The sequence below is a fragment of the Rhincodon typus genome, chromosome 8 (assembly GCF_021869965.1).
Source record: "Rhincodon typus isolate 14 chromosome 8, sRhiTyp1.1, whole genome shotgun sequence".
NCBI lineage: Eukaryota > Metazoa > Chordata > Chondrichthyes > Orectolobiformes > Rhincodontidae > Rhincodon > Rhincodon typus.
The window spans coordinates 11,440,375-11,452,187 of NC_063339.1; the positions used below are offsets into that span (position 1 = coordinate 11,440,375).

General features: G+C 43.4%; 1 protein-coding gene across 1 annotated transcript in view; it reads left to right on the top strand.

The window, feature by feature from the left end:
• The first annotated feature begins 699 nt into the window (after nt 1-699).
• Nucleotides 700-11,813, top strand: part of ism2a (isthmin 2a) — a 50,406-nt gene continuing 39,292 nt past the window's right edge. Inside the window, exons 1-2 of the mRNA XM_048600026.1 lie at nt 700-741; nt 9,424-9,739. Coding sequence (XP_048455983.1) covers nt 700-741; nt 9,424-9,739 — 358 coding nt within the window. The remainder of the gene's footprint in view (nt 742-9,423; nt 9,740-11,813) is intronic.

Consider the following 11,813-nt stretch of genomic DNA (forward strand, 5'->3'; position numbering starts at 1 on the left):
CTGGCTGACAGATGTAACCAGGAGTGTAAGAGATTCTGTTCAATCTGAGAGCTGGCTCTGAGGAAGTCAGACCAGTGTCCAGTACTATGGGTGTGTAAATAAAGGGTGATTTGGTGACAGGGTACTGGCCTCTGTGGAGGTATTTCGCTTAATTCATTTGTTCTCCCTTCCAAAATGAACATCATTTGATAGTTGCTTCATTTCACTGGGGATGCCAGGCAGGTGAGTGGGCGGGTGTATGACCAAAACAAGGGGTCACAGACTCTGGATATACAACCAGCCATTTTCGGACTCAGCTGAAGGGTGATTTCTGCACACAGAATGTGTATAACTCTGTACCACAGAGATGATGTATATGTTTATACCACATTGGTCAGGCCAGTTTTGGAGTACTGTGTAAAGTTCTGGTTGCTATGCTATAGGAAGGATATTATTAAATTGGAGACGGTTCAGAAAAGATTTACCAGGATGTTACTGAGATTGGAAGGTTTGAGTTATGGGGGAAGAGGCTGGATAGGCTGGGACCTTTATCACTGGAGCATAAGAGGTTGAAGGGTTACCTTATAGAGGTTTATAAAATCATGAGGGGCTTAGATAAGGTGAAAAGCCAAGGTCTAGAGGGGGAAAGATTTAAAGGGATTTGAGGGCAATGTTTTCAAACAGATGGTGATTTGTATGTGGAATGAATTGCCAGAGGAAATGGTAGATGCAGGTGTAGTTACAACAAAGATATTTGGACAGGTACATAAATGGGAAAGGTTTAGACAGGTATGGGCCAAACACAGGCAAACGGGACTAATTTAGCTTGGGAAACTCAGTCGGCATGGACAAGTTGGATGATGGGTCTGTTTCCATGCTGTATGACTCTATGACCATAAGTAATCACCTTTCTTCAATTACTGCTTCTCTGTTTCTAAACCATTGTCATTATCTCTATTGGATAGAAACAATCGGTGCCTTCACTCCTTGCCACCCCATCTGCAACCTTCTATCCTTCACCAAAATTCTTGAATGTGCTGTTGCCTCCCAAAATCCTTGTCTGTATTTCTCACAACTCTGTATTTGAATCCTTCCTGTCCTATAGCAGAACTGCCCTAACCAAGGTCACAATCAATATTCGCTGTGACTGATGGTGGTGCATTCTTTCTCCTCTACTGGACTGCAGGGTTGACCATACCATCCTCACTCAATGCCTCTCTTTTACCCAGCTTAGTGGAATTACTCCATGCACCCTGATACAGTGAAAAGTTTTGTTTTGCATGCTATACAAGCAGATCATACCACATAAAGTGCATCAGGGAAGCAGAACAGAGTGCAGAATACTGTGTACTGTGTTACAGCCACAGAAGGTACAGAGAGAGAGAGATCAACATTAACATTTGAGAGATCCTTTCAAAAGTCTGATAACAGTGGGGAAGAAGGTGTTCTTGAATCTGTTCATACGTGTATTCAAACTTTTATATCTTGTTTCTGACAGAAGAGGGTGTAAGACTGTATAACCAGAGTGGGAGGGGGCTTTGATTTTATTGCTTGCTTTCCCAAGGCAGTGGCAAGTATAGATTGAGTCAATGGATGAAAGGCTGCTTTGCGTGATGGACTGGGCTGTGTTCATGACTCCTTAGTTTCTTGTGGTCTTGGGAAGAACAGTTGCCATACCACGCTCTGATGCACCCAGATAGGATCCTTTCTGTGATGCATCTATCAAAATTGGTAAGACTCTTTGTGGACATGCCAAATTTCCTTAGCCTTCTGAGGAAATAGAGACATTGTTGTGCTTTCTTGACCGTCATGTCAACTTAGGTGGACCAGGACAGATTGGTGACCATCACTCCGGAACTTGACATTCTTGATTATCTTCACCTCAGCACCATTGATGCAGACGTGGGCATGTCCTCCAGTCAGCTTCCTGAAGTCAATGACCAGCTCCTTTGTTTTGCTGATGTTGATGGAGAGATTGTTCTCTCTACACCATGCCGCTAAGCACCAATCTCTTTCCTGTATTCAGTCTCATTGTTTGAGATCCGACCTACAATGGTGGTGTTGTTGGCAAACTTCTAAATGGAATTGGGGTGGAATTTGGCCACACAGTTGTGAGTGTAAAAGGAGTATAGTAGGGGGCTGAGTACGCAGCTTTGCGGGGCACCGGTGTTGAGGATTATTGTGGAGGAGGTGTTGTCACCTATTCTTACTGACTGTGGTCTGTGGGTCAGGAAACTGAGGATCCAGTTACAGAGTGGGGAACTGAGACCTAGGTTTTGAAGTGTAGAGATGAGTTTGTTTGGAATTATAGTGTTGAAGGCTGAGCTCTGGTCAAGTAGCAGGAGCCTGACATAGGTATCCTTGTTATCCAGATGTTCCCAGGATGAGTGTAGGACCAGGGAGATGCCGTCTGTTCTGGACCTGTTGTGCCAGGAGGCAAATTGCAAAGGATCAAGGCAATTTTGGTAGGATGGAGTTGATGTGAGCCACGACTAAATTCTCGAAGCACTTCATGAGGTCAGAGCCATCAGGCGATAGTCATTGAGGCATGCTTCTTTGGCACCAGGATGATGGTACTCTTCTTGAAGCAGGTGGGGACTTCAGATTGTTGTAAGGGGAGGTTAAAAATGTCAGCAAATACTCTCACCAGCTGGTCTGCACAGGATCTGAGTGCTTGGCCGGGAACTCGATCCAGGCCACTCTCAAGAGTTCACTTTCAAGAAAGCCAATCTAACATCTGCAGCAGTTACAGTGGGTGTAGGTGCATCTGAGCCTGTTGGGATAGGTGACATCATTTCACTGACCTTCTGTTCAAAGCGAGCATAGAATGCATTGAGCTCATTGCATAGGGATATGTTGTTGCTTGTGATTCTGTTTAATTTCCAGTTTAATTTCCTTCTCCCATATTGCACTGACTCCAGGAATAGGTTCTCTTCTCCCATCCCAACTTCAGGAGTTCCATAAAGATCTTTTCTGAGATGCTTCATTGTGCTCATCTACATTCCATCTCTCAGTGACATTATCTAAAGACATTGCGTCAATTTCTCCACAAATGCAGACAACACCTAGCCCCATGTCTTTGCTCCCACCGTTGAGCTTTCCAGTGTATCTTTGCAGTCAGATAATCAGCTCCTCCTAAACAAAAAAGTCAAAAACATCATCCACAAACCCTATCAGTTCTGGCACCAGTTCCATCCCATTCTCTCAGGCTGAACTATTTGCAGGCTTGATTCCATTTAACTCCAAACTGAGCTTCAGACCCTCCACCATAAAGGCTGCCTGCATCCATCTCCATAGCATCTGCCCCACCCCTCCCCATGCCTGCCTCATCCCATCTGCTCTTGAAATACTCACCTATGTCTTTGTCATCTCTGGACATGGTTATTCCAGTACTCTCCAGGCTGTTTTCCTAACCTCCACCCTGTTGCTGCAGCTTATGTAATCAATCCCATCACCCTGTATTCACTGAAGAGTGACTCAGCCTAAATATTTTCACTCAGGCCTTGAAATCTCTTCATGACCTTGTCTCTGGTTGTCCTTGTAACTTTCTTCGGTCTTATGACAACTTCTCTGCCCCTGTTTCTTCGCCTGTGACCTCTTGCTTGCTTCACCCTCAGGTTGTGCTTTGAGGCATTTAAGTCCTACACTCTGGAACCGTCTCCCTAGACCCCTGCACCTCTCTTCCTTTAAAACCAAATCTGCTCCCCCATTAACAAAAATGTTGGGTTTCTTGTCCTTTCGCCACAGTTTCATGCCTGTGTCATGCCTTGGGATCTTTTCTACATTAAAGGCCTTACAGTGACTATCCATTCTAATGTGCTCCAAAACACCACAAATTTGCTTATACCAAAGGATCTTATGGTGCCCCAAAGACAGAAATTTTTATTTAAATCATCATTTTGCTAGTTGAATGCAGGAGAAAATGGCAATTTTCTTAGTAACGTGGGTCTCGCTTTTTTGGATTTCTACATACATGTTAAAATTGACTATCTGCTGTACAAGCAAGTTGGTTTTGTTTGAAAAGGGCATTCCTTGCCAGAATCAGTGAAGCAAAGTGTCCTGTGATAGGATAGTGAAGATTAAAAGCTTATTTTTGAAGCTTCTTTTGAAACCTCCACAAATATCTAGGGCAGGGGAATGCAAATACTGGATTTTAACCATTAAACTGCCATCTATCAAGGAAATTTAAATCTGCTATTTTTGGGCAGTTTTGACAAATACTGTCAGCTGCATTAAACACAGATTATTATTATAAATGCTGTGTTGTGGGCATCAGTATGATTGTTGAAATATTAACCATACAACTACAGAGAGAATAATTCCTCTTGTCGGGATGTACAAAATTAGAGGCCATCTGTGTAGGATGGTCACCAAGAAAACCAGTGGATTCAGAACAAGTTAAACTGAAGGAGAACAAGGACTCAGTATCATTTTGCCTCCCCACTACCAAGTGGGTGTGTAGTACTGCAACCATCTAAGGGCTGAATGCATCACAAGGCAGACATGTTGATTAGGGGCTTCACAACTGTAACACTTGGACAGGCCAGTCTAATATAACTGCTGTAACAGAAAGCCAAAGCATCCTTCCAAAATCTGAAACTCACTGTAGCTTCATCATTCATTCTGTTCAGTCCATGAGTTATGATTTAAATCACAGTAGCATAATTAAGCCCAAAGCTAAAAGACACAAGAAGCAGAGATATCTTAAGAACAGCCCCTTGCAACACAGCCAGCAATAATTGGGCATCAATAATTCTTAAAGCAGATGACTAGTTTGGGTGAAGTCCTCATTTCTCAGAACCTGAGAAGTATTCTGATCATTTCCTTTGCATCCATTACAAAGAACAACAATTCAGTACACTCAGCCCTCATTTCCTTCAATCTTATACTGATTGGCTGCTTTTAGTTTCCAGTTTTGTTTGACTTTTTGAAATGAAATCATTCCTATTCTCTTCATTAGATTTTTGTGATCACTGTAATGCTGAACTCTCCACACACTACCCTCTTCCTCCAGGCTTGGGACCTTCTCCCAGACTCTTTGTTCTATGGCCTGGCCCTATAGATTCTCTTCATTTGTCCTATTATTTTATGTTCCACTCTTCCTAATCCTAGAGTCATAGAGTGCTACAGCACGGAAACAGGCCCTTTGGTCCAAACTGGTCCATGCCAACCAAAAAACAGTGGCTAAAGTTCTTCATCACTTTTGAACAAGTTCCACATCTGACCTCTGATCACTCCAATAGAAAGTAGATCTGTGTCTCGCCCCCAATCATGAATGAAAACCTCCAGCCTGTACAACAAATATAGTTAAATTTATCTGCACTATGACCTATTCCTATCCTTCCCCGTTACAGATGCCACAAACCATCCAGAACTGATAGACTCTTGAAAACATGACTGGATAATTGGCTGTAGGCACATACGAACAAGGAACAAGAATAGGCCATTCAATAAGATAATGGTTGATCTGATTTTAACCTCAACTCTGCATTGCTGCATACCCCCGTTAAGCTTTCTGTGTGAAGGCCTGTTGGCAAGCAGGTTTTCAAAATTCACAACCAGGATATATTGGCCAGCTCCTAGTAACCTTCCATTTCTCATCAAGGGGATATGTAAGTCTGTCAGATTGTGTCACAGTATAATACTGAACTGATTATCCTCAGCCCCTCATTGAGCATTTTTAACTAGAGCTGCATCACCTGCCACACAGCTGCCTGTGTCAGCGAGTTACTGGTTGCTAAGAAACATTGTCAACACAGCATCTGGGAGGGTGACCCAGAGAGATCTCATGAACGCTCCCTGGAGGCTGCAGCTGTCATTTTGGGTTCAGTTGTCAACCATCCCATGGTGACACCCCACCCCACTCCATTGTACTGTCTCATTTTTTATTCCCATTACATTAGGGTTGTGCTGCCCTATTGCCTCCATTAATATAATTTGAGGGTGGTCTAAAAGGGGAAAACTTGTAAGCTGGGCCATATGAACAATTTTGAGGAAATAGGACACAAGAATGCTTAACGAAAAACCTAGGACTTCTGGTTATTCTACTATTGCCTGATTAATGGTATAAAATTTTGTTTTATTTGGCCATGGAATGTGAGTGTTGTTGGACAGGCTAGTATTTCATGAACGTCCTTATTTGCCCTGGAGAACAACCCCTTCTTCAACTGCTGCAATCCTTGAGGTGATGGGTGCTCTTTGGGAGGGAATTCCAGAAGTTTGACCCAGTGTTAGTGAAGGAACAACAATATAGTTCCAGATTACAGTGATGAGTGGCTTTGTAGGGAATTTGCAGGTGATGGTGTTCCCATGTATCAGCAATCCTTGTCCTTCTAGATAGCAAAGATCGTGAATTTGGAAGGTGCTCTGAGCGATCCTTGGTGAGTTACTACACTACACAGCTTGTAGATGCTACATAATGCTGCCAGTCTAGGTGATGGGATATTGAAAATAGTAGGTGTGATGCCAATTATGCAGGCTGCTTTGTCCTGCATGGTGCAAGCATCTTGAGTGTTATTGGAGTTGCACTCATCTGGGCAAGTGGAGAGTGTTCCATCACACCCCTGACTCGTGCCTGTAGACAGGAATCAAGAGATGAGTTCCTCATTGCAGAATTTCCTAGCCTCTGATTTCCTCATGTAGCCACAGTATTTCTAGGGCTAGGCCAGTTCAATTTCTGGTCAATGATAACCCCTGGGTGTTGATAGTGGGAGCTGTACTAATGCCAATGCTTGTCAGTGGGCAACGATTAGATTTTCTCTTGTTGGGCTTGGTTATTGCCTAGCACTTGTGTGGGACAAATGTCATTTATCACTTATCAGCCCAAACCTGGATATTGTCCAGGTCTCGCAGCATATGGACACAGGTTGTTTCATATGTGAGGAGTTGCAAATGGTGCTGAACATTGTGCAGTCATCTGCGCATATCCCCATTTCTGACCTGATCGAGGGAAGGTCATTGATGAAGCAGCTGAAGATAGTTACCCTGATGAACTCCTGCAGAGATGTCTTGGAGCTGAGATGACCGATCTCTAACAACCACAACCATCTTCCTATGTGCAAAGGTGTGACTCCAAACTGACAAGAGTTTCCCCCCACCCTGCTACTTTCCCATTGACTCCAGGTTTGCTAGGGATCCTTGGTTTCAAGGGCAGCCACTCTCACATCTCTGAAGTTCAGCTCTTTCGTATATGTTTGAACCAAGGCTGTACCAAGTCAGGAGCTGAATGGCCCTGGCAGAACCCAACTAAACGGTCAGTGAACAGGTTAATGCTGAGTGAGTACCGACATAATCCATCACTTCACTGATTGGGCATTAATTGATTAGACAGTTCTCTGTCTAGAAGGAATAAAAAGTTTAAAATTGTCAAACCCCAGTAAAAACCAGTCTAAGTGGCACCAGTATTAATGGAACTCAATTTTCAGCTACTCGGTTAACATATTTTGCTGGTATTCATCATTTCCAAGCTTTAAATATGTGCAATGAGGAGCTGGCAACTCAACCATTCTGAACATCAAACCTAACTCCAACAACTTCTGATTAAATTGTGTTTTAGGCTTCTAACTGTGGAATGGGAATAGTGTTAATGAATTAATACTAGAAAGTTCAGAACTACTTAATGAGTCATGATAGGCAGTAAACTGGCCAAAAGGATTAGGAACTGATCAAAAATGCTTGAATGGTAAGGCACATTTAAAATTTATTCGATCCATACATTTACAATCATTCACACTCCCAAGAGACTGGGATAAATATGTGCAAATGAGAGGAAATCTCTGCATAAGTAAAATTTAATGAGATTGGAGAAAACATGCAGACTGAAATTGCTGAAGGTCATTATAGGTGCACCAAACTGGATGGGTCCCGTCCTGAATGAAGCTGGAGGTGCAACAATTAAGGCAAATATCTTTAGAAAAAGTGGTTGTTGTTGTTCTTGGAAGGATAACCTTCATCTAGAAGAAAAAAATTGTCCTGTTGCCTTTCAAATGAATTTGCCTGTACTCCAGAGAACCAGCCAATTAACAATGCGCATTATTTTCTGTCACCTAGAATAAAAATAGCAGACAGTGTGGAGAAAGATAATGGTAACCTCAGATTACCATTCCCACATCACTTAAATTAACTCTCACTACTTGAACAAACAGAGACTGTCACCTGTTTTTCCCATGTCCCTAAAAATGTGCATGAAAGACTATCAGGTTGTAAATTGTTCCTCATCTGATAAGCCCTGGAAACAGACACTGAGAAGGTGTGGCCCATGGAACATAAGCAATGATGGTTTCATTATTACAGGGCCATTGTGGGTGATGTCATCTCTGGAGGCCAACAAGTCAGAGTTGAAAAATGGAAAAAAAAGATAAATATTTTTTAACCAGACTTTTGATTGCCTTCAGGGAATCAAAGAGGTGTTTATGTTTTCTGTTCCTTTAGACACTCAATGGGGATTGCCTTAACATTGGGATACTTGTCCCAATGGTTCTCATGGAAAGGTAGAGTGGATGTGGATAATTGATTTCCATCTTCACTACCTTTTCCCTTCTTCTTTAGGACTTTAGTAGCATTTTGAAGTCAGCTTAATTTGACTCTCAGACAAAGCAACTAAACAAAGGTTTTCACGTTCTATTCATAGCAGACCATCTCCAGACGCCAGACTCTAAACACCTTGGATGGCTGTACTATTTATCTGTTGTATGTGGATGTGAAAGAATTAATACTGAGGAGGGCCATAAGAAGCAACTCCCCCATCCTATTATGATGTGCGTGTTTATATAGACTTTTGGGCACAGCAGCTTAGGATCTTAGAGGAGTCAGACCTAATATCCAGGTCCTCTTCATAGTTTTTCTAACAATGTCTACGATATCAATGTAATCTGGAACTAGTCACTAACAGGCAAGAAACTTTATCTTGTCAATTACAAGAGACTATTTTAGGTAGATCAGTGATGGTTTTCCTCTGCCACGCTAGACTGAACAGGATGATGGCAGTGACCTTCCTCATGAGTAGCAGCTCATACAGAATAATGATGTGACATCGCCATACAACAGTATCCACTCCTTGATGGGCCCTCTACAATTCTAACAGATGCTGTTTTTCAATGTAAATGTCCATCTGTGACGCAGTCTACTACACAAATGGACATAAACACTTGAACAGATCCTGACATTGGTTTCAAATCCATTTGGAATCTCTTGGTGTGCCCTCTCTACTAAAGTATCATGTGTAGTATTTTAAAGTGAAATTCCTTCATTATAGAAGACTAAGGGATGATGCAATTTGAGGTGTTTCAGAGGATTAATGAAGCTGAAACCATTTTCTTTGGAGAGGGAGTCCATAATAAAGGGTTCATAACCTTGAAATTAGAGGGCAACTGTACAGGGGTAGAAGTTAGGACTTGATTTGTTAAATAAGCTGAGCAACTGAGGCTTGACGTTTCATTTCATCAGGTCACCATTGAGGTGGTGGATGATCCTCAGGCAGAAATTGAGATGGATCTCCTGAAGGGGAACCGCAACGACTGGTCCATATCCTCAGCAGAATGGCTGTCTTACAAAGACATCTTCTGGCCTTTGTTTTGGGAGTATCCAGACTCAACCGAAGTTGGTAGCTTGGATTCCTCAAACGTGATGGACAGTGATGAAGAGGATGATTATACTGTCGAGTACGAAGGAGAAGACACGGTCCTCACCACCTTGGATGGCATCTGGGATAGGAGCTGGCCTTTGCAAAAAAGTTGGTCTTCCAAAGAGAATTTCAACAATGGTGAGTGCATTAAAAACAAGGGGTTCCTCTGTGTGTTACTGGGCGTCTTCTCTTCAAGGTAACAGGTATGACAATAATTGGGAAGAACATTGTGTAGAATGATTACATTGCAGATATTTCCAAATCCAGTTCTTCATACCTGTTCTAAGCAAGGCTAACAAATTAATGTTGAATTTGGCATTGGCTGATCCATTGAAGGTAACTTTTAACCTAATCCACTTGTCAGGAAACTAGCTGAATTTGATCGGATGCCTGTTTTACAAACTGCAAGGTATTTTCCTGATCTGATCCAAACCGGTCCAGTCACTTTTGGACAGATTGGACTTAAATTGAGCCCATGACAATCTTAAAATCCATTGCAGTTGTGTGGCTGCATAAGCAAGTCAAATTCAGTATTCGGGGCATACTGCACAACGGATTAACAGCTGGCACACCTGAGGTTCTATAGACACCCACTCTGAAGGCAATTTATGTTTTTAGTCATTTCCCACCATCCTTTTACTTCCCACATCAAGAGTGATGATTTTTGTTTAGTGTGGCATCATTGTAAATTTTCCAAACTACAATGCAGCCTAGCTTTCAAGAATATAGCATTAGTTATAAGTTCTCCTGAAATAAATTCACATTCTCTCTCTATCGCACAATCAAAGCTGAGGGCAAAACAATCATGTTGGTCTCCTAATCCCAGTCTAATGTCATCCCTTTGCACAAGGTGATGGAAAGTGGGACTGCCAACCCTCAGAATTAATAAGTTTTGAAAATGAATCCCCAGAACATTGCTGGGAGGATCCATAGAGAAAAATCCTGAGAGCATTTGGGGGTAGGTGAGCTCAGTTAGCTGGATAGCTAGTTTACGACGTAGAGTGAAGCCAGCTAATGAGGGAGCAGTCCTATGGTTCTCTAGGACAATGGCAACTTTACAGGGATTTAAATACATACTGAGATAACAAGGTGTAGAGCTGGATGAACACAGCAGGCCAAGCAGCATCAGAGGAGCGGGAAGGCTGACGTTTCGGGGCTAGACCCTTCTTCAGAAATGGGGGAGGGGAAGGGGGTTCTGAAATAAATAGGGAGAGAGGGGGAGGCGGATAGAAGATGGATAGAGGAGAAGATAGGTAGAGAGGAGACAGACAGGTCAAAGAGGCGGGGATGGAGCCAGTAAAGGTGAGTGTAGGTGGGGAGGTAGGGAGGAGATAGATCAGTCCAGGGAGGACGGACAGGTCAAGGGGACAGGATGAGGTTAGTAGGTAGGAGATGGGGGTGGGGCTTGAGGTGGGAGGAGGGGATAGGTGGGAGGTTGAAATGGTTCGCGACTGGGAGTTGGGGTGCGAACCATTTCAACTCCCCCTCCCATTCCTCAGACGACATGTCCATCCTGGGCTTCCTGCAGTGCCACAATGATGCTACCCGAAGGTTGCAGGAACAGCAACTCATATTCCGCTTGCCCAATGGTATCAATGTGGACTTCACAAGCCTCAAAATCTCCCCTCCCCCTACCGCATCCCAAAACCAGCCCAGCTCGTCCCTGCCTTCCTAACCTGTCCTTCCTCCCACCTATCCCCTCCTCCCACCTCAAGCCCCACCCCCATCTCCTACCTACTAACCTCATCCCGCCCCCTTGACCTGTCCGTCCTCCCTGGACTGACCTATCCCGTCCCTAACTCCCCACCTACACTCACCTTTACTGGCTCCATCCCCGCCTCTTTGACCTGTCTGTCTCCTCTCCACCTATCTTCTCCTCTATCCATCTTCTATCCGCCTCCCCCTCTCTCCCTATTTATTTCAGAACCCCCTTCCCCTCCCCCATTTCTGAAGAAGGGTCTAGGCCCGAAACGTCAACCTTCCCGCTCCTCTGATGCTGCTTGGCCTGCTGTGTTCATCCAGCTCTACACCTTGTTATCTCAGATTCTCCAGCATCTGCAGTTCCTACTATCTTTAAATACATACTGCTGGTTTTATTCTGCATCACAATTTAGTCATCTAGTCAACTGAGATAACCTATCCTGGAATCTTTGTTTCTACCTAATTGCATTCCTGGCAGTTCTGTGTCTCCCCCTGTTTGACAGAAAATGGT